At 41.0% G+C, this 23,281-nt stretch overlaps 2 protein-coding genes across 5 annotated transcripts; one reads left to right on the top strand and one right to left on the bottom strand.

Annotated features, from left to right (window-relative positions):
• Nucleotides 1–1,830: 1,830 nt before the first annotated feature.
• LOC139634853 (suppressor APC domain-containing protein 1-like) lies at nt 1,831–16,737 on the bottom strand. Of its 3 annotated transcripts, none has more exons than XM_071501543.1 (5): nt 16,602–16,737; nt 5,095–5,240; nt 2,903–3,073; nt 2,204–2,359; nt 1,831–2,037 (listed from the first exon to the last, which is right to left on the bottom strand). In XM_071501543.1, the coding sequence occupies exons 2-5, from the start codon at nt 5,191–5,193 to the stop codon at nt 1,948–1,950; spliced, it is 516 nt and encodes a 171-aa protein (XP_071357644.1). In that variant the 5' UTR covers nt 5,194–5,240; nt 16,602–16,737; the 3' UTR covers nt 1,831–1,947. The 3 variants fall into 3 exon arrangements, with proteins under 3 accessions (XP_071357644.1, XP_071357645.1, XP_071357646.1); XM_071501544.1 differs by lacking the exon at nt 16,602–16,737 and adding an exon at nt 16,293–16,388; XM_071501545.1 differs by lacking the exon at nt 5,095–5,240.
• Nucleotides 16,253–23,129, top strand: cdkn1d (cyclin-dependent kinase inhibitor 1D). 2 transcript variants are annotated; one of them, XM_071501541.1, is made up of 3 exons: nt 16,253–16,412; nt 19,171–19,667; nt 19,799–23,129. In XM_071501541.1, exons 1-3 carry the CDS (start codon nt 16,402–16,404, stop codon nt 19,855–19,857), a joined length of 567 nt encoding a protein of 188 aa, XP_071357642.1. In that variant the 5' UTR covers nt 16,253–16,401; the 3' UTR covers nt 19,858–23,129. The 2 variants fall into 2 exon arrangements, with proteins under 2 accessions (XP_071357642.1, XP_071357643.1); XM_071501542.1 differs by lacking the exon at nt 16,253–16,412 and adding an exon at nt 16,714–16,890.
• The last annotated feature ends 152 nt before the right edge of the window (nt 23,130–23,281 follow it).

Genomic DNA, 23,281 nt, shown 5'->3' with positions numbered 1-23,281 from the left:
GCGTGCATGTGATTCAACACAGAAGACAGAAGAAAGGTTTATAACTTTGGGGAATTATTGCAGTTTATTTCCATTTTGCAGTTTAATTCCAATTTATCTCCGGAATTACTTCACATGTGTTAACCCTCCAGCACTATCAGTTTCGCGAATCTTTTACAACATTTGCCCCAGAAAAACACACACAGCAACAGATACAACAAAGCGCCCTCATACTGCACGCTGTCCTCTCTCCATTCTGTTTACCCTCTCCCATAAGGACTGGAAGTTTATAGCCTGGTACTGAAGCTCAAGCTAACAACAACATCTCCTCCAAACAGGCAGGCAGAGACACAGGGCCACCATGGGCCCCCTGAGTAAACACACACTTGTGGACAATGACAGCAACATCACTTTGTAAGAACAGTCACATAAAAAAGGTCCTGATTTAGGATATGGAGGATGAAAAATGAAAACAAGTCAAAAGCAAAAATTATCAAGCAAAATGGAGTAAAGATTGGTTTTGAAGTGGAACTCTAAAACGTTCAACACCTCTGTGGGTGTCACACACGTGTTTTCTACATGCAAGAGATTTGGGTTCTATATTAAGCCTGCTGATGTTTTCCTCTCTGTGCAAGGCTACCTATTTGTGCAGTACAGGAGAGAGAAAAATTCCTGCAAAAATGCATGATGACTGGGCTAGATAAAGTTTATCAGATGAAGTAAGATCAGTGCGGGACCACCGGGAAAGGTTGCTACTACGTGTCGAGACAGAGAGCCCTCATGCAGAGACGGAAACGGAGGAACTGGGCATTACACGACTGTGATGCTGGGTCTTCCTCTGTTTGCTGCAGAAAAGCTCAAACACTGAGGTCTCCGAGATTTAACTTAAAAGCAAACGTCCCATTTATGCATCAGTGCTAAAATGCTTATCACCACATACTCCATTTAGGATTTAACTGTTTTTTTTTTTGTTTTGTTTTTTTTAAGAATAAATAATGTCAATTTGCAACTCAGCATTGGCAGCAGACACCACACAATAGTGATTTTAATCTTTGGCATGTTGATGACAGTGTTACATTGAATTTGAGAGAAAAATCCAAAGTATGAAATACACCAGATGAGGAAAGAGGAAAAAAGAAAAAACAAAAGTACGTCAGTATTGCCAACTAAATGTACGCAAAGTATCGAAAGCAAAAGTACTCATTACACAGAATGGTCCCCATCAGTGTTTTATATTGTATTACTGCATCATTATTGTTGATACATTAATATGTGAGCAGTACTTTAATTTTGTAGTTGATTAAGGTGAAGCTAATTTTAGTTTAGTTTATAAAAAATAAATCATATTTGATAAACAAATCATATATCTTGTATTTAAACTTTTAATATGAAAAGTAACTACAGCTGTGAAAAAAGTAAAAAGTAGCCTACATTTTTATAAATGTATATTTCCTCATGAACTTTTGTAGAGTAGAAGTGTAAAGTGGAAAAAAAACTCAAGTAGAGTACAAATACCTCGAAATTCTGCAGTACAGTACTTGAGTAAATGTACTTGGTTACTTTACACCAACTAAAGTATTCATCTTATTTTGTCTAACTCATTTGCCTCCTTCATATATTAAACAACTAGTGCAGAAACTGGTTACAATTTTAGCCTCTTGGTAACAATTGGAAACAACTCCCAATAATTATGAGTGTCAATTATTGTATTAAGTTACCTCATGTTGCAAAAATGACAGCAGGGCTTGGCTTTTATAAAGTCACTTATGACTGACACGTTAGTCAAGGTATTCGGCAGCAACAGCCCTTCAGAAAAACTGGTTCACGGAACAGGAAGAACACAGAAGGACGTAATGCTTCATTAACTGTAATTTATTCACTTAAATACATATTTACAAGAAGTTAGAAGGTAATAAACTGTGAGACATTCAGCGAAATGTAGGTTTGCAGTGCAGCATGTGTTGGCAGTCAGTGGGCCTGCAGTTCGTCAAGCTGTTCAAGGAGAGCATCTTTTTCCAGCTCTAACATGGAGATCTGACGATTTTTATCCCCCAACTCCTGTTGAAGACGGAAAGATAAACCGAGACATCCAAGGCCATATAACACACACACACGCAAATAGGCTAATCAGTTGAAGCATGCACCATAATATAACTATGATATTAGAAATGAATACAAAATAGGAATTATGTATCTTGAAGCCTTTCAAATCGCAATACCTTACCTGAGTCAGTACTGAGTTGTACCACCGGAGGTCACTGTCTGCCACTGTTTCAGGCAGAGAGGGGTTGCTGCTGCTCATGACATTGGGCTCAGCCATCACAGAGCCCAGACAGCCGTTCACCCGCTGGATACGAGACCTGAGGAGACAGGACCGAGCCTGGAGAGAGGCAAGAGTCAGGAACGCCACCATAGTCAGCTCAGAGTTTTATCTAGAGATATCCATGAGAAGATGATATTCAGGTGCTGCTTTTTAAAAGGATGAAGTCTTAGAATTTCTAATCGTGGGTTATTTTGGCAAGTGAAATGCCCTCATTCACACCTATTTCCAGATCTAGTGACAAAACTGTCTCTTTCATCCAATGCAACTGTCAACCCCAGTCTGACTCGATGACTTTATCTCAGGTGAACAATCGTCACCCATATTTCCTCCAAAAATCTTACTGATGGGCATTTGACTTGTCATTGGTCTCAAAGATAACTCCTGATGCTGCCTCTGGATTCTCTCACAGTGCCATATAATATGCAGCATAGCATCAGTGTGGCGTTGAACGTTTGTTGAAGAGCTTTGATTTACTCTTTTTACTCAAAAACCCTGTAAGTGACAGTCAGTGGCTGCACGTGTGTCCATCTGTTTGTTGATACTGATGGCATTAAGGTCAGTAAAGTCCATGAGGCTCTAATCCCCAGCAACGCTCTGTACCTCAGCTGCTCCTCCCTGGCAGGAGCCTGCCCCACTTGTGCTCTCCATGTTTTTCTGCCGGACCCGGTTCTCCTCCAGCCGCTGGAGGTACCAGAGGCGAGCCTTCTCTACAATCTCCAGACCAGACCACAGAGCGTCCTTCTCCCTCTCTAGATCCTTCAGGCGCTTAATCTGAAACAAGAGGAACACAGCTACATCAGGCACAAAAACCTTGACTGTGTCCTGTAACCTCCAAACTCAACTGGATTGGGAGAAATGTTGGATGATTACAAAAATAATTGAAAAACTGTTGCTGCACATCGTCCCCTGTCGCATCCTTCTCTTCCTGTCATATTTCCACTCTCTACTATCTAAAGAGGCAAAACTCCCTGAAAAATAATCAGAAATGTTAAGACTGATGATATACCCAGTTTCATTAAGTACGTGTATGTTTGACTAACAATTCTGACCACCAACAACCTGGCCAGCAGCCTGACGTAAAGCAACCTGACTGGCAGAGTGCTGCCTGTTGTCTTCCAGAGGCCCCAAGGCTTTGTCTATCAGCGGAGCCAATCTACAGAGCAGCAGGAGGCCTTTAGTTCTATTGAATGCACCCAGCTGGATGTCATGCTCTTTAAATAGGCTCAAACAGAAATAACACTGCTACAGCAGCCAGGGAATCATAATATGTGCTGGTGATAATCCACCTGTGGCATCATGAGGTCAGGACATCACGATCACTTTGTTGAAGGCCAATCAGCAACGAGCTAGCTCAGGATGACATTAGAAACTCATGACATCATGACATCACTAGGATTAATATTAGATGCATTTCATGCATCGCGCACATAAGTTCAGTTTCCTGTGTTAACCTTATCGCCGTTTATCCGCTGTAAAATAATCTAACATATATTACTGTTTGTGTTCCTTAGTTACTGTTTGACAGCTACTTTTTATGATCACAGATTTACAGTCAGAGGAAACCTGGTTATATTGAGCCTTTAACAGGAAGCTGTGAGGAGCAGACCTGACATGTGGGAATGTGTCAACGGGACGACTGCAGCCATGCTACCTCCAAAACAACACGCACACATGATGGAAAACCTGAGTGAAAACAGAATGACCCGACGTGTCTTTCAGTTAAACAGCATGAAACATTTACTTCCATTGGAATCATATGAATAATTTATATAGATTGATATATTTAAATGTGATCACTTTTAGGCCGACAAAAAGTGACTAAATCCATAATTGAGGATTTCCCTGGCAGGGCTGTATTCCTCACAGTGTGGAGAGGGCTTTGAAGCAGTGTAAAAAAAAAAAAAAAAGAGTAAAAACCCCAAATTAAACAGTGTGGGAAAAGATTTCCGAGTTAGATCCTATATTTCATGACAAGAGTTGCAACAGTGAGTTGATTAATTAATTCATCAATCCACAGAGAATTAATCGACAACCTTTTGGTAATCAATTAATTATTTAGATCATTTTTAGGCAAACATTTGCTCCAATGTGAAGGTTCTTTGCTTAAATAAAGAAAAAAAATGACATTTGAAGGAGTCACCTTGGACTCTGGGAAACTGACATTTTCATTGGTTTCTGATATTTTATACACAATTGACGGAGGAAATAATCAGCAGATCAATCGATAATCAGCAGCTTCAGCCCCGATCAACTCACACTACGGCTCCGTGTTTCTGCTGTAAGTGCACTTTGGCACGTCTTCCCTACTGGCTTGTACTTGCTTGTACTTACAGTGAGTACATGTATTGAATTGCTTTGAATGTTGCCATTTAGCACAAATCTCTCACAGAAAAATGTGCTACATGAACCTCAAGTGACACAGACCTCTCTTTCGCAACTGTTTTTGTGTTTCTTTTAGTATCAGTTCAAATCGAAACATAAAAGTTTTGAAAAACAGGATCTGCTCATAACAGACATCCCACATTCCAGAGGAGGAGAAAAGGTCATGTAAATATACGCGGGCCAAAAGTGTCAAACAGCCTAATTTTGCCTAAATTTTGTAAAAAAAACAAAAAAAACTGTGCTGAAACCAGACACACATGAGTATGCACGGCAGCTGATAAGCATCACCAACTCAGTAGAAACACACTCATATACACACACACACAAGAAAGGCGCAATGAGATGTAACTGATTATGATCAAAACCACGCTCATACTACACCACACACACACCATCATCTCCCTCCTCACCCATAGGTAGAAGCGAAGTGCGTCCAGGCTGTAGAGGCTGGTCCTGAGCGGGATGAGCACCACAGTGTAGGAGCCAGAGCCGGAGGGATGACAGGCCATGGGGAGCAGATCAGTCACTGACAGCTACTACTGCCCCATACAGCTGGCTGGACAACAAACAACAAATCACAGCTCACCAGTGGCTGACTCTGACTGAATAATACCACAGAGAGAGAATGTGTGTGTGTGTGTGTGTGTGTTTAGGAGAGAGGGAGAGAGGAGGCAGGAGTGGGGAAAAAAAAAAAAAAAAGCAGCACGATACACAGGCACGGACAACATGGTGCCCCCGGGGCGAGGTAATGAAAAATTCCACATGTCACTGCCATGACTGGTTAATCGACATACAGTGACACAGAGGGAGAGACAGAGAGAGAGAGAGAGAAAGAGAGAGAGAGAGAGAGAGAGCGAGAGAGGGTGGAGAGAGGCTAAAACTGGCAGTTGAGGAGCAAATAAAAGAGAGAATAGAAAACAGTGAGTGAGATGTAACAGGAAATATGAAAATAAATGTGTGAATGAGAGATTTGAGAAAATGCTTCTGTGTGATCAGCACTGTTGGCTAAAAAATATTATTCATCCTAAGTCTGAAGCCTTGAAGAAAGAAGAGAGAAAAGCAACTTCAGTTTAACAAGCTCTTAAAGGGTTTCTCAGCTCAAGGACTGGCAGAACTTTTCTAAGAATCCCGTCATCCCTCAACTGAAGTGCAAACTCGACATTCCTCTGTAGGTGCTGCTGAATGAAAGGAGGGTGCATGTGATTATTTTCTCCACAGTTTCAGGTGAGCTCCCTGTCCCAACATGTTCCCTGGAATGTGACATAACCTGGGGACGAGAGATCACGCAATCTCTGCGAGCGCAGAGGCGTGGGAGTGTGTGCCAGTGGACAGAATAGCAACTGAGAACAGATGTCAAGACAAACAGTAAAGTAAAACAGGGCAGTGCCGTTTTGTTTGTGAAAGCAGAGCAGGATGGATACAGGGTGGAGTATTCATGGATTTTAGCCACAGTGCATTGACGTTAACATCGTTACTATCAGCGCTCAGCTGTTCAGTTGGTCAGTGCCAGCAGGGAAAATCAGTGGCACATGTTTTTTTATTACTGCTTCAGGCCAAATTGGCTGTTAGACCCCGTGGATGGATGGAAAACCACAGTCATGTTGCCCACCTTATAAAGGTTCACGTTAAAAATGGCTTCAGTAAGTTTCATCATGTAAAAAAACTGAACTGAAATATAAAAGGTAAAAGTCCTCAGTGAAGAGAAAAATGCCGCTGTGACTGATATGGTGCTATAATTTATTATTATATATATTATTACATATGTCATTATTAGATTGTTGATACTGATGTATTAATGTGTAAGCAGCGTTTTACTATTGCTGCTCAGGGTGGAGTTAGTTTCAACCACTTTATATACATTGAAATATTAGTCCAGTATTTCCCAGCCAAGGGGTCCCAAGATAAATCTGAGTGGTCAAAAGATGATTAATCCAGCAGGAAAGAAGAGAAAACAGAATTCTGCTACACAAATTTGTGTTTAGTATTTGGACATTTGTGAAATATTGGATACTTTATCCTTTTAGGACGTGGTTCAATTATTTTAATGAGAAGTTTAGAGAAGGAATTGCTCTTCCTTCTCTAATTGTTGCTCTGTTTTTTGTAAAGGGGTCACAACACAAAAATAACTGGTTTAATTATTAACATGTATTGTATGTTATGAGCTCATCATTTTTATTTTTTATTTTTTTAATTAGAAATGCAATTTTGAAAAGTAACTCGAGCTCTCAGATAAATGTAGTGGAGTAAAAGTATAAAGTAGTTTAAAAAGGAAAAAAATATCCAAGTATCTCTAAATTTGTCCTTCAGTAACTTTCCATCACTGCACTGGGAACTACTGACGTGAAACATATGTATTTTTGTGAGCAATATCTTTAAGAGATTAACAACATCATTTCCCTTTATGGTGACGCTTGTCATTGTAATGATGTCTTTTACTTTTTTTAATTTTCTCCCTGCCTCTCAGAACAAGATAAGGAGCTATAGTTTTAGTTCATTTTATCGCATAACTTCACTTTAAACTGTGACGGTAGAATGACGGTAAAATTCAAACTCAGTTTACTGGTCATGGGTATAAGTACTCAGTCTGTGAATACGGGTGTGTACTGACTGCTGAGGCTCTGGAAGATCTTTGACAGGTGTAAGAAATAAACTTTTGTGATGTCACAGTGATGTCATCAGGGGGTTGCTCAGCTTGTGCTTCATACATTTTTTTTAAACAGAATCTCTGTCTTGTGAGTTGGGTGTCTGAAGTTTGAAAGATGTTGGTGTTTGCAGGGAGGATCCAACAATGAGATAGTTACAAGTTGCATTATGGGAAATACAGGAGGCTTTTTTTTTTCAAATTGACCCACTCTGGGGCCTAAAAAATCTGAATATCTCTGCATGTGCTGCATCGACTTTGACCCTTCTTCTGTCTCTTGCACGTTCAACTTAATAGGAGCGTGGTGCAGGAGTATCATTTTAAACTGCTGAGAGGGCGGATATACATTCAGTATTTATTGTGTTTTGATTACTCAGAGGGTGTGGCTGAGTCTGTTCATCCTGACAGGAGACACACACTAACAAACCTCCCTGTGTGACACTGTCAGTATGGGGCCCTCCCATAAACCTCACCCACCAGATTACCAGAGTACTGCATGGTTAAAACCCAAAAACGTAAAGCATTTTACCTGATTTGAGACATGGTTATATTTGTCAACGGCTTTTACCTCATTACACCTCCTACTCTCTGGCAGTGAGGCGCTTTAACACCAGCAGAGGGAGCTGCAGCGCCTCCCAGAGTTGAGGCTCCTGTCCAGAGCTGACATTTTGTGACTTGATATATTCTGATTGGAGCATGAAGCTGTAGCTTTTACAAAACGCCAGATGGCACTACACAGTGAAGAGCCAGCGCACTGAGACGTCCTCAGAAGTATGCCAACAATTTTCAACCCCTCTACACCGTGTGCTGTGAGGTGCTTTTGTTATTTTTGCCTGCATAAGACGCGATATGTCCCAATGATAGTGTTGATAACGGGCTTTTTGTCCTGTAAAGTTTACAGACAACAAACTCAATCTCAATCACCAGATTAAGAGACTGAAAAGTCACTGTTACATCAGTGTTCCCTGCAGACACTAAAAGCCGTATTTCTGTTGTACTTTCATGTACGTGAACACAGGTCACAAGCTGAGGCCGAGCACTCACATCAAAAACATGGGATTAAGCTGCTGCAGAGGAATGACCCTCTTTGCTCCAGCATCCCCCAGGTGGAGCCTGAGGGGAACCCATGACCCTGTGTTATATCATGAGGCATGTGACTGTCACCAGAAAAGAGCCTAAAGCTGTAAATGAGCTCATGATATCACAGACGCTAACAAATGAACAATTCTCACTCTTTTCACTGTCGCCACTTAAGGTTCTTTCTCTGGGAGTAAACACGGAGGTAAGAGAGATTTTAAGCTCACTTTACAGATGCCTACCCACTTCAAAATAGAGCTGTTTCAGCTGTGTATCACATTGATGCAGCAAGCAAAATCATCATGAGTTTCCTCTGTGGGCCCCCCGAGGAGGAAGTTCACCACATCGCCACACAAATAGTGTAAATGTATTCATACAAGCTAAATTTCACACGTGTATTCACATCGGCGGGCTGTTAAGGTTAACTGTTGAGTTTTAGATACACACACACATATATACACATAAAAACATACTGCAGCGAGCCACTTTCCCCTGCTCTGACTCTTTTTAGTCAATACACTACTTTGTGGCTTGGAGTGGGGCGCCTAGGTGCTTCCTGTCTCACTCCTGCATACTCATACACACTTTCACACACAAATATTTGCTCCCTCGCTGTCACTGCTGCTTTCATGCATGATTTTTAAACCACGAAGAATGAAAACGACACACGGACGCACATGCTCCAGCAACTGGAATGGTATGCACCTACATGGTCACGCACATCTCTTCAAGATACAACATGGTTCAGTTTTTTTTTTTTTTTTTTTTTTTTTTCCGCAGTCAGCGAAGAGCTGAGGAGGCTCTGCCAGGTAGAACTGAGACTTTATTCCAGGCCAAAAGAAGCCGGGCATTCCCTCTGCCTCTCCAGCTCACGCTAGCACTGGCCACTCAAGGCTCACTGTTCCACATCATAGCTCCTAGGAATCTTATCCAGATATGAAAGAACTGCATCTCTTCTCTCAAGGGGTCTCATTAGAGATGGACACTCTCCTCCTTGTCCTGTGACCCAGATCCACACACTGGATTGTGGTAAAACAAATCATACTGCGGAAATAAGATAACTCACTCCTTAAAATCATTGGAGATATTCATGCCAAAGATATTATTTTTTAAGCCACACCAGCAAGATTTGGAGGTAAAATACACTGGCCGAAAGCATAACTGGGTCACACCAAACTCAGACCTCAGAGATTTGCTTCCTTTGCCCAAATAAAGTCCTGTTTAGATATGGGCAGCAGAGAGTCTTTAGCAGTGGTTCCCAATGCAGGAAAACAAATCTGGAGGTTTGTGAGCTGATTAGATGATAGTAAATACTGAAAAATGACCATTGTATCTATATCATTTTTTCACATTTCTCTCTAATCTGCAGCATTTTTCTAATGAATAACTGGATAGTTTAGGGCCTAATGAAATAAAAGATCTTGAATCTGTTCACAACTAATGCAGCTTGTGACAAAGTGTTGCAAGTGGCTTGATATTAAGGTGTCACAAGCCCAAAAAGTTGGGAACCTATGGTCAAAAATATGGACACCGTAAATGATAAAATAAACTTTGACCTCACACCCAAAATATATCAGGAAATACTCCATTCATGATTTTTTTTTAAGCTTTTGCATGTCAGCTGGCAGCGAGTGGCTAAATGAGACTACAGAGGTTGTCAGGAACGTTAAATGTCATCACAAACAAAACACGAAAACCGATCTCCTCACTACACCTCCTTCACAGCCTCGCTGTGTTTAGACTTGTGAAACTGGGATCAACTCAAAAACAACATTTACTGATAATGAGGGGTGTGGCTTTACCAGTGTAGTTTTAGTAGCTTTTTAACACAGGTGGAGAGGAAAATCAGTGAGTGAGCAATGGGTGACTGTATACTAATGCAGTACTGAACAGTTAGTCTTTGGAGTTTGGAGAGTTAAGGGGAATTAAATCCCTTAAGGGGAAATAAAAGTGGTAAAAAGCCAAATACTTTTGGCTTTTAAAACAGAAGCGGGGACTCCACCTAGGGACAACTCAACAGTGTTCGGTGTGGAGCTTTAGTCATCCCTGTGGTATCCTTCACATTACATACTGGCCGGGCTGGTAAACATGCACGTGTTGTGTGCAGCTTACTGGTGTCACATGGCTACAGGGCACTGAACTTCTTATTTTTTTCCATTTGACTGCTTAGTGAGAGCCACTGGTTCTCCAAGGTGAAATAATCACATTTCTAACTTAAATAGACAAAGAAACCTTTTATCAGAAGGACAGATGACATGTTTTATGTCTTTCTCTTGACAGGTTCGTGCAGTCAGACAAACTGCTGCATACCTTGGAAACTGTACCGGAGCCCAGCTGGCCCTGTTACCACGCCACTGGCCCCCAGCACAGGGACTCCAAATACCAGCTCCTCTCTTCTGCCATCTCTATCCTCCTCCCTCACCTTCCCTCTCTACATCTGGATGTACCCTCACTGCGTGCTGTATCCAGATTTAGCAAAAGGCACATCACTGTGGCCGGGTGAAAAGCTGGTATCTTCCAGATCAGAGTCATGCTTTGGCTTTTTGTGACACATTCTGCACTTCATTCAGTGACACCAGACGTGACAGATAAGGCTGACTGCCAGGCGTGCGTGCAGATCTCCCATCTGATGGTCGCAGGTGCTGAACTGATTGCATGAAATATCTGATTTCCCCTGTAAACAGCCAGTTTAATAATATACATGAAGATTTCTGCTCTGCATTCTTACAATTTATGGCAAGAACATTAACATAACTGGCTACAGACCAGGTGACACACAGTCACACGCACATACACTCCTCTCTCTCTCTCTCTCTCTCTCTCTCTCTCTCTCTTCAGCACAGTAATTCTTGCTCCCTCATTCATTTATCCCCTCTGCCGGGCAGTCACGCACTCACCTCCAAGCTCACAAATATATTCCATGCCCTCCCCTTCTCTTTCCCTCCCTCTCTCACACCAATACACATATTGTCACGCTCAAGCACAGCCCAACACTACACAGCCGGGGCCAGATGTAAACCAGATGTTCTCCAGATGTAGATAAGGACGAAAACACATCAGCTGAAGTGCGCCACCTTTTCACCTCAGCTGTACGGAGCAGAAACAGACGGCCCCGCTGAAGGTCCTGAATGGCACATACAGTATATTTTTCAGAGAGTTAAGTTCATTAGTATCATTCCTGCCATTGCTTGCATTATGTTGCAGTGAAAATAAACATATATATTATCTGTGGGGGGTAAGGTTTCATTTAGAAGCAGCATTTTAAACAATCTGTGGGGGGAAATGTTTCTTTTTTTGTCTAAAAGAAACACGAAACTGATCTTTGCTGTGACTTTGTCTCTTGCTTTGACATTGAACTCGCCTCAAAGTCGCTCCGGTGGGACCGACACACGGCCCGCTCAGACACATATTCAGGGACAAAAACAAAGGATCAATTTACACTCACCTCGCACCGCCCCTTCAATCCCCTCCCCTCCTCCTCTCCCCACGCCCACAAACACACTCTGCAAAAACAATATTTGAAAGCACAAGATGTTATCACCTCAAACCACAGGCTGCTCTGAGAAGAACAAGAAGTGCTTTAAATCTGCAGATAAATGCACAAAGGGAATACACACGCACTTGAATACCTATACAGGCCACCACTGCTAAAAGAAAATAAATCTGTATGTTACACCAGCAGCCCCCCGCCCTCCCAAGGCAAGCCCCTGAGGACCCCCCCCTCCCCCAAAGCAAACAGTGAGTCAGGGTCTCCTTGGGCACATTTCATCTTAAACCTGTTCACCCTGACAAGCAAGCTCCCCTGGTGAACCCCTGACAATATCCAGCTGCCAGCGAGCAGCCTCGCTCTCCATGCACCCCAAATTTCAGCAGACCCACTCCGAACAACACACACACACACACACACACACACACTCTCTCTCTCTCTCTCTCTCTTTCTCTCTCTTACACACATACACATATGAAATCAGAGCACAGCTCACTCCTCCGTCCTCCCCCACAACCCCACCTGTGGCCTCCACAGCTGGGCTAACGCACCCGTGGAAACACCTCCCGCTTACAGAGCGCTTGTGTGCGCTTGTAACGTCACTTTTGGGTTCACTGCCTTTTTAACTCCTCTGTGTATTATCAGTGCTCCCCCACCTCCTCTCGCAAAGTACAAAGTTCCAAATTTAGTTTGCACCCCTGGGATCATTTTTGTTTAGTGATGAGAAAAAGGGATAAACAGCTGCCATGTGTCGAGAGGTAAAGCTTAAACATCACAAACCCTCACAAAGACAAAACTTCTTCTGCTCAGTTTTAATTTGTGTAACCTGTAATTCTCCAAATCCATGTTTACTGAGATCAGTTCGTTTTCCAGACGGTTGCTGTTCATCAGTACCGTTCATATGGATGCTAGGGACACGTCCCTACCTATATTTTGGGAGGACACAATTGTCCCTACCAATATTTGAGTGATCTGATTCACACTACGTTTGAAGTGAAGTCATATTAGCTCATTCTGATGTGTCCTCCTGGAGGCTTCATCACAACTGACAACTGATTCAGCTGCTGAAAGTTTCTCTAAAATGAAATATATCTATAGATCCTGGTAAATTGATACATTATTAATGTAATTGTTACATTCTAACGGACTTCACCTTAAAACATGTCTTTTTTATTTATATAAAAAAGTGAAGAATTTATTCATGTCATTGTGATATTTTCACAAAGTCAAGTTATTTATTTGTAGGCAGAAAATCACTCAATGGCTTTTGTGCCCTAAAATTCTTTGTGACACCGAAGGCCAAATGGCCCTATAATGGTGAAATTCCTATCCTGGATGCAAAGATATTGTTATCCAGGATAGGAATATATGTTACAATGGAATATTTTATTTTCCACTAGCAAGTAATTTTCTTAAGTTTACTTCTAGTCTTTGATCTATTACTGTGTATAGTTTTATTTAGATGCATACAGATGACAGCATTAAAAAGTCCTCTTTGTTTTGGCGGGGTAGTGGGGTTGTTTTGTCTCTACTAATGTTGAGACCAAACCTATGCACTTGCTGTTCATAATGTGCTGCCTGCACGGTTGTAGTCTACAGGTATCTGTCACTACTGTTGTGCAAACTTGTTTTGGGTTAGATCTCTATCTGCTGTATGAATATTTGCATGTGCATGTCAGCAAATATGGATGAGCTGCTTTGAGGTTATAACTCATCTTTGCAGCTTGTGGACATAAATCAGCGCACGAGAGGCGATTCATCTCTCAAACCAGCATTTAGCAGCCAGCTCCGAAAGCTTGCCTGAGTGATGTTACACACTTTCTTTTTTCTTTACTTTTAAGTGCTTTAATTTTGATTCTATCGTCCTGTAATTCTTAACCACTTTGCCATTCCCCATGCCATGTTTCTACATAAAGTCTCTCTTAGTGCTCATTGCTCTCAATTTGTTGTGGTACATCAGGAAATTATGATTGACGTAAACACTCTACAGTCTGTGGTGAGTCTCTTCTCAGTATTTGCTTCCGCAACTGAGGGGTAGAAGGATGTGGAAAGCCCCACACTGCACCTGCGAACCAACAACTTCCTCTCCTCTATTTTTCATCCTGTTCTCTCTATCACAGCCTCTCCTTCACCAGAGAGACTTCCTGTAGAACTGATACTGCCATATGGTACGCACCATGCATCCTCTTGGTGTTTTACTAAAGAGCACCTTCAGCACTAAACTCTTGGCTTTAATGTTTTGGTTTTGCCTATGACCTCTGACCCGCAGCTCTCTGAAACCACCGTCTCATCCGGAGTGAAACCAAACAGCATTTGAATCTGAAAACAACATAGTGATGGAGTAATTGTATTGTCAGTGATATTAGATGGTTGCATTTACTGTGAAAGAAAAAAAAGCACTATCAATAGTTTGTGGATGTTGTACTTTGCCATCTTATTAATTAAAGACACGTTTCACTCAGTACATCTTCATTTTGTTGCATACTCTTTTTCTTAATCTTAACGATTATAAAATTCTTTTAGACTATGTATAGAGTAGAGACTGAATGATAATAGACACAGCACTGCTAAGTAAATAATGAGTTTAAAGAAATTTAGAATACAATATATAATATAAATTTAATTTCCTTATTCAGTTTTTTTGCTCAGAATTACTTGGAAAAAAATAATAATGAAATGAAATGAAAAAAAATTTTTTTTTGTGAGTTTTCAAGAAGATTTTGTTTTTCCTTAGGTCTGAGTCAAGCTAGCTGTTTTTTTTTTTCCAGTCTTGATGCTAAGCTAAGCTAACCATCTACTAGTGCCAGCTTCATATGACAGTCACGAGTGTGGTATCAGTCTTCTCATCTAACTGGTAAAAAAGCGAATATGTTTATTTCCCAGAATATCAAACTATTTCTTTAATAAGAGTGACACAACCACGTTAAGAAGTTTCAGTCTGGTGTTAAGGTGTAATCACAGTGAAGAGCTTGAAGTCTTAAAGTCGTTTTCTGTATTGCAGTTGCTTGATTTTGAATTAAATTTTATTAACTCTATTTTATGAGCATCATCCCTTGATAAGGTGTTCTCAAGCTACATTTCTATTGTCCTCTTCCTGATCTGACAAATACCATCCTGTTGCACATCACCTCCAATTGATTAACACTCAAACCAAATACAATTGCAGAAGACTGCCTGCTGCTGGAGGATATGTACAGGGTTAGCTTCCTAATGGGCTCTCTGTTGTGTCCTTTGTTTGCTTTATTCTACGATGAATCAGTAGCATTTGAATGAAAAGAGCCCCATCATTTTTTTTTGCAAGCACAAGACCCTCCGTGACAGTTCCCCAGCACGTCGTCTTCTGACCTGAGTCACATTGCACTGTGTGACTGTTGTTTTACAGGGATGCTAATGTATTCAAAGGGCACTGACCGTGGAGGGGAGACAATGGGCTTAATGACTGCATAACCAACTGTAACATACAGCTCAGGATTAAGGATGGGGGTCGGGTGGGGGGTGCACCAAAACACACACAGCACTGTAGACAACAAGAGGAGGATTAGGAATTTAATGGAGTACAATAAACCGACTGTAAATACAGGTCAGGGAGCTGACAAAACAGTGAGGGATCATGCTGCTGAGGGCTCATTGTCTACTGTCAAATATGACAGTGTATAAAGGCCACTTGACACACAGATTAGTAGGGCATTAGGGAACTGGGGCACAACCTTCATTTGACTGTTATGAAGGGAGGACCTAAAATAACTCAGCATTTAGAGGTTTGTGTTGGAAAGATGATGTCAGTGGAAAAGCAGATCATCCAGAAACTATCATTACATCTATTTTTTTTTTTTTTTTTATTTAGAAAATTACTGGGGGTCATGTGAGGTCAGAAATCAGGACAAGAGGACAGTCTTCCAATTTCTTTTTGCCCCAGAATTATTATTGTTCATTGTATTATTGTTGTTCTTTTTTTAAGGTTCAACCTCCCTACCCAACCTAATAATTCTCATACAGTCCCTTTCTGTTCAGAATCCAAGAAAATGAAGCCCAAGTTTGAGATTATTTATTTATTCATTTATTTTCTGTAAAACACATAAACACGCTTGTTTTGCATTCAAACTGTTTTATTTGCTTGGAGCCTTTTTCTGAACTGCCTTGAACTTTTGCACATGACCATGAGTTTCAGTGTTTTTTTTTTGTTTTTTTTTATCAATTCACAATTAAATATCCATATGGGGATGTGGTAAATCTGCAGAGAAGTCAAAATGGAGTTGTCTGTCTCACTCACGTTGCAGCTCAACGTGACTGGAGGATGTGGGCGCGGCGCCCAAACAAAACGTGATGCAAGCACTACACGAGAATGTGTGTCACATTTTACAGAGAAGAGGAAATGGCCGCCACTGCCAAGATATTTGACCTACTTCCAGTCGCTCCGAAGGAGAAGCACAGCACAAGGACGCAGCGGAGAGTAGGAGCAACAGGTCTGGAGCAAGAGCGCACGGAGAAAATCAGGGGATTTCTGCATCATTCATGATCACAGGGTAAGAAACTATTCATTACGATCATTAGCATTTTATAAACATATAACATAACAGTATGCAATGCAATTATGTTACATTTCCCCCCGCTTTCGCGCGTTTTGGATACTTTTCTGCGCACTTCTGCAGCAGTGCAACTTGCAGCCTGTGGTGCGTTTAATTGTCGTAAGAAATTGCGAAGGCGCTGTTTACCTCCTGGCTGAGCTCCAGCGATGACTGTTTTGATGGGAACCACGTGACTGGCTGCTCCGCTAGGACGTCCCACTTGTCTTCTGAGTCCATAACAAACAAGTCGCAGATAAGGGGACGAGAACAGCCCTCCCGTGGGTCGGGGCCACTATAACCTCTCAACGTGACAGTGTTTATTTCCACGCCGCTGTCGGGGACGCTCTGTCACTGGAGGAACTGCGCGACGTTTGTGGACGAGAGCCGTCAAAACTCCGCTTTTGAACACTTTTGAAGTAGGCTGTTGACGCCGATGGTAAGAGGAAAAAGACCCCCCCCCCCCTTGTCAGTGTTTAAGGTTATAATATGTTTTTTTTTTGACGTATTTTATTTGCTTAAATAAAGGATTATTTTAGATTTGCTCTGGATAAACGTAAGCTCGGTCCGGTTTTATAAGCTTTACTCGCTGTGCTGTTGTTGGCAGGTTTTATTCAGAGACGGTGTTAGTATGTAAATGTGAACTTACACCGCCGCTCTCAGTATTTAAGTGAACATTGTGTGTGTGTGTGTGTGTTAAGCGCTGTGACACGACGTGGGCTGTTTGTGTGTCGCATCTCATTGACCCACATCCTCAGCGAGTCCAACTGCGTCACGAAGTTTTTTCTCCAGAAAAATGCGTGAAACTTTTGACAAAGTGAAGATCCTCAGGCTGTTTGAGTGACGGGATGCAGAAGTGGTGGATGCATTTTTTTTTTTTTTTTTTTTTTTTTGGTGAATTTGGGTAAAATCTTTGGGGGTTTACTCGGTGTTTTTCTGCAAGTGGGGACACCGACCACTGTGGAAACCTGATCTGCAAACCGCGCCCACTTCACTTTCGACGCAAACAACTTTCACTCGGAGACTTGAGCAGTAGTTAGTGAAAGAGAGAAAGAGAGAAAGAAAGAAAGAAAGCAATTTTTTTTTTTTTTTTTAAATGTTGTCCCAATGAGTTATAAGCAGCTGCGAAGGAAACCCTAAACGGGGAAACTCACGTTGTGCTGGTGAAATGTATAATTAATAGAGATTAGACTCAGGAAAACGTGTGAATGAGTCGCCTGCTGTGGTTTCAAACACATGGTTTCTAACAGTTTTTATGGGCAGACAGACATCGTAAAATTACAAGCTGTTTGACTCGTGAAAGTGCCCTTCTTAGCCGTATATTCTGTCTGTGTCAAACTGAAGCCGCCCCCTCCTCTCTTCTGCCTCCTCAGGGGTGTTTTTTTTTTTTTTTAAAGACGGTATTTCTGTCTTCAAGCTGATCTTGCGATGATAAGGTGGCATGTTGGTGTTTCCAAAAATCTGTCTGCACATGTTTTTTTTTCCCTTTTTGTGTTTTTACTGCCAGGACCTTATAGCAACCACAAATGACTCAGTCACTTACGGTTTAATTAACCTAATTAAGTAATTATGATACATAGCCTAAATGTTTCACCAGATTTTGTGGTATGGGGGTGAAATACACCTATCTAGTGTTAATGTGTGCCGTTCATTGCAGGGCTGTGGGTATTGGCAAAAATGTTTTACTTTTCTTTGACTAAATATGCCCAGAATGTGACAAAGTTTGGGGCATGATTGTTGATATTTACAATAATCCCCCTTTGGATTACATGCAAATATGTTTAGGAAAGTGAACCATTAAAGCTAAATATGAATCGAAATATGAAAGGTGTTGCAGCTGGTTTTGGACACAGGGCCCCAGTCCATAGAGGGCCAAAGATAGAATGAGAAAAATGCAGGAGCCACTTTATTTAGTTTATATTGTCTGTTTCTGATGTATATTAGCAAGGCAAAATTGCAATTAATCTTACCAGCACAGGGTTGGGGATATAAGCTTATATAGTTTAGTATATGGTATATATCAGCAGCAGAACCATATATCTGTATAGTAGTTACGGCCTGTCCCAGAGAACATATCATCTGCTTTTAGTGCCTACACATAGCTGATAATGGTGAGGCTCAGAGGCAGCAAGGGATGTGGTTGTTATCCACCTCCATGTGAAATATTATCTGACTGTGTTTAGAGATAATGCAGGTTGTGATATGATGAAGCCAGAAACTCAAGGTAGAAAACCAAAAATCCAGTGCAGATCGGTTCCAGTTACTCTAATTTAAAGTGTCAGATGGGGAGTGTGGAGAGCATTCCTCAAAAGTGGTCTACGTGGGCCTTTTCTCTGTGACCTGCTGATCTATACTGTCGACCTTTGACTGGCAGACACCAGAGCAGGTGGAGAATCAGGTTCACTTTGACACGGCAGGGCAGTGAATGTTGTTGGAGATTTATTTGGTGTTGGTTCAGTTACCTGTAGCTGCAGTAATTACTTAGCGGGTTAGGGCACACATGTATTTCATCACATAAAACACGAAGGCCCCCAAGAGGGCAGATGGTGTGTGAGGGGTTTGAGTATTTAATAGCTTGTATGTGTGTGTGTTTGTAATCCATTCAAGTAAAACCCCAGATCACACCTCACTGAAACTCTGCAGGACCAACAGAGCCAGCACTCAACCTCTGCCCTTCCTCTAATGCTGTGTGTGTCTGTATGTGTTTGTTCTGTGACAGGGACATGGCGATGGCCTCTCCATCAACATCAACCACAGGACCAGCTATGGCATCTGACTCAGAGCCCTCCTGCCTGGGGGGCATAGAGGCCTTGAAGTTGAAGGTTGGGCCGGTGCGGAGGAATCTTTTCGGGCCCGTGGACCACCAGCAGCTGCAGCAGGACTTCCAGAGGCTGCTCTGCATGAACGTGGAGGTGGCCAACAAGCGGTGGAACTTCGATTTCCAGACCGACATGCCAGGAGAGGGCTCCAACATCAAGTGGGAGGAGCTCCGGTGCCAGGATGTGCCAGCATTTTACCGCAGCTGCATGGTGAGGCCAGTGGTGCGGGCCGGAGTCGGGGCGCAGAAGGGCACGAGGCGGATGTCGTCTTCATCAGGCGAGGGTTCCCCAGTGTCCAGCAGCTCGTCCGGGTCTGGGGATGAGTACCTGGAGGTGACCACCAGGGGATGCTACAGGCTGCAACGGTCAGGAAAACGTAGACAGTCCAACATCACAGGTCAGTCCATGGAATATCTTGGTTAAAGAAATATTTTTGGAAATCCTTTCCTTCGCATTCTTGCCATGTTAGATGATATTGAACGTTTCCTTTAAAACTGTTGTACTAATTGACTTTTTTTCCCTCTCCAGACTTCTTCAAGGTGAAGAAGAGGAGGCTTCTGCATTACAAAGCATCTTCCCGGCAGTAAGAAAAAAGCACAGCGAGACCCAGTGGAGGATCACCAAGTGGTTCACATCCCTCCCCACATCACCTCACATTGATATGTCTCATATCATATGTATATATGTAGCAATTTGTAACTGACTGTCCACAAGCTCGTACAGCATGGGCTTAAAAACTCCTCTGACACCGCATACCTTTAATTTTCAGCACAAGGAAGCTACAGTTTTCGTAGACTCTAGAAACGGTTTCTGGATAATTATCAATATTATATATATATATATATATATATATATATATATATATATATATATATATATACTGTATATATTCTATATACTGTTTTCCTCAGCTGACTATACTGTGAAATGATTTTGAATGCACTCTTTCAGGAAATAACAGAAAACGGGCTTTAGTTCTACGAGGTTAAGTTTCTTCTGAACGGGCTGCGGATAGTATTTGACCTCAGTCCTCAACCTTTTTTCTCCCTCTCGCTAAAAGTTGTAAGAGGTTTTGATTAGATGAGTTACTATTCCTGGCCTCGCATCACACTTAGCCTTTAGTCTCACCCCGAGGCTCCGAAAGCTCGAGTTGAGCCAGGGGTCAAAACCTCACCGGGGGTTAAAAATTTTGGCAGCACGACTGTGATTAGCATCAGGTTAAAGGTCAACGGTGGAGGTTTAGCAATGAGGTAATGCGGCCATACTTATATGGTAGTGACTTAAATTCTGAGTAATAATAATACAATACAGTGTTTCAAATGTGACTATTTATTTATTATTCACGATGCTAGATCATCGTCTAAATACAATAAAATAAAATATATATTAAAAAAAAAAGAAGTAAGCAATGTGTAAAACGAGGTAAGATAAGGTGGAAACCTGTTCCATTGCCCCCAAATTATGCCAAAGACTAAAAGTCATTATGGCTCATATACACTCCACCGTTGCCACTTTAAAATTTTGACCATGTAAATTTTACACCATCACAACATAGCAAAAGATGTTCAAATTGCAAACTATATTCCCTTTTTGCTTTGTATTAATTTGCATAATGGGGCTGTAAAAATGTTTTTTTGGCAACAGACCAGAACATACCTTATTTAGTTGTATGTTTTTTTTTTTTCAGCTTTATGCTTTTAACAATGTAGCATTTCCCACTCTTTGTCTTGATGTGACGTCGACCTTGTAGGTTTTAAATGCGCCTCTTTTCTCCATGAAGGGAATGTAGCCTTGTATCACTGTGTTGCAGCTCACAGGAATCAACACTTTTGGTTCTACTTTTGGTAATTTTTGATATGAAGAGTTGAGCTACGTCACATTTTCTATAGCAGTGCAGCTTTCTAAGTGTTTGCATTGTGTGTGTGTGTGTGTGTGTGTGTGTGTATATATATATATATATATATATATATATATATATATATATATATATATGTATATGTATATATATATATATATATATATATATATATATATATATATGTGTGTGTGTGTGTGTATGTATATGTGTGTGTGTGTATGAATGTGTTGGTGTGGTTTTATCTTGAGGTTTTCACCAGTTGTAAAAGTTGCGGCAGCTGAGGCAGTTGAACCAAAGAGAAATTGCTGTGCCATTTAATTAGAAACACATCATTTATAGAAGTCGCTCACTGTTTGAGTGATCAGTAACAGGCCACAGAAGGTCTCGAGATCTGGTCCAGAACTGCTCAACCTTCAAAATTGGGGACTCAAATAGGATGTGCCTATTTTCTCTCCCTACCTACAGTTATTCTAGTTTGTATTTGGATAAAAAGCCATAACCTAAATAAATCCACTCTTACTACCTCATTCAGTAACAATTCAGTAATTCAAACTAATTAAAAAAAAACAAAACAAAAAAAAAAACAAAAAAAACAATGTAGCTCAGGTTGTTTGCACGAAACAGAGACAGAAGCAATTATTTAGTTGTGGTAAAAGCTGTGGAGGTTCAGCGCTTCGTGTAGAGTTTCACATCAGGTAAAAGAGTCAGTGTGTCAGAGCGAGGCCCTGCTCTGTGCAGAGGAAACTCCGGCCCCTCGGGGGGGTGAGAGAATCAGGCGGCTTTTGTTGTCTCTTGCTCCCTCCCTGCCTCACTTTGCTATGACAGCTTTCCCAGAAATAGACAGAGCCAAGGAATAGTGGTGTGGGGGAAGGACGAGGGGAAGGGACAAACTTTAATAGAGAAACTTCAGGAGAAAAAGTCCCAAATCAAAGGATTTCGCAGCCAGACGAGTGGCCTGTGTTTCAGACAAGCTTTTGTCTGCCCCCTTAAAAGTCTCACAGTCTCTCTTTCATGAACAAACTGCCTCAGTCTCTGCAAGAAATCGGAATGAAAGCAGTTGTTCATAATCATGTTAACACAATGATGGGGCTTTTCATGGCTCCACACAGCTAAATTTCACAGATTTCAAATTGTTTGAAATTCGTCAGGATTACTTGTTTTTCTGTCAATTTATCTGTGTGTGCGAGTGTGATACAGTGTTTATGTGTGCATCTATCTTCTCAGTGTGTTTAAGACGAAACTTTCAAAGTCTATATTAACTTATTTTGAGTTTGTCATTGTTTTGTGGGGAAATGATTATAAATTCCCTGTGTTTTTTTTTTTTTTTTTTTGCTATAACTAACTGTGTTATTTCTGAAACTATATCTTTGCACTACTTTAAACATTGTTGACAAGAGAACTATTTTTTTATGGTAATCTTTAAAAAAAAAACATACAAATCCTCAGTGAGAATTTGAGGCACAGATTAGGAATTTCTTGACAATTACATTTTTTTTTCCTCCCAACAGACTTTTCACACTGTTGGAGTTTCTGACATGTTTATTGGTTTCTTTAAGATTTTCTGTGGCCTAATATTAATATTCTTCAAGTCCATTGGCAGGAAAAAATAAATGAAAAAGTACAACTAAATGATGAGTCAAGACATATATAATTGTGCTCAAGCAAACTTTGCTTTCCCAATTCACCTGTCGCAGCTATATCAAAGTGTAGTGTTTTTTTTTTTATTTTGTATATGCATGTATGTATGATAATCTTTGTATACCATTTGTAATAATTTTATTGTAATTTAATAGATTTATGTATCCTTGCAACATGTAAGAAGTGTAATTGTATGGGATCAGAATCATATCCTTTTTTGATGGTAATATTTGTATAGAAAATGAGATTCCATTGATGGGTTGTTGGTGCACTGTTGCCTTTCATAATGTTGATAATGTTGTTCGTATAGTGTGCTCAAAACAATAAAATGTTCATAAATGATAAATGATATAAACCTCAAAATACTGGTCTCAAGTTTGTTTCCATTGTGTGTCGCATTAGAAAAGAAAGGATTAAAAGGGAAGGTTTCTATTGCATTAATAGCGCCTCTTGGTGGTTTTGATGTAACATTGCATATATCAAGTCAAGTCATTTTCATATTGTTGCATGCAATA

Source organism: Trachinotus anak, unplaced genomic scaffold, assembly GCF_046630095.1.
Source record: "Trachinotus anak isolate AG129_WGS33_773 ecotype Australia unplaced genomic scaffold, CSIRO_AGI_Tana_v1 ptg000018l, whole genome shotgun sequence".
NCBI lineage: Eukaryota > Metazoa > Chordata > Actinopteri > Carangiformes > Carangidae > Trachinotus > Trachinotus anak.
This window is presented reverse-complemented; position numbering and strand designations above follow the sequence as displayed.

Coding starts and splice junctions, on each gene's coding strand:
- LOC139634853 (XM_071501543.1), bottom strand. CDS start 5,193: ATGGCCTGTCATCCCTCCGGCTCTGGCTCCTACACTGTGGTGCTCATC. Junction 2,360..2,902: donor GCCAGGGAGGAGCAGCTGAG/GTACAGAGCGTT, acceptor GCCTCTCTCCAG/GCTCGGTCCTGTCTCCTCAG. Junction 2,038..2,203: donor ACAACTCAGTACTGACTCAG/GTAAGGTATTGC, acceptor CGTCTTCAACAG/GAGTTGGGGGATAAAAATCG.
- cdkn1d (XM_071501541.1), top strand. Junction 19,668..19,798: donor TAGACAGTCCAACATCACAG/GTCAGTCCATGG, acceptor TTCCCTCTCCAG/ACTTCTTCAAGGTGAAGAAG.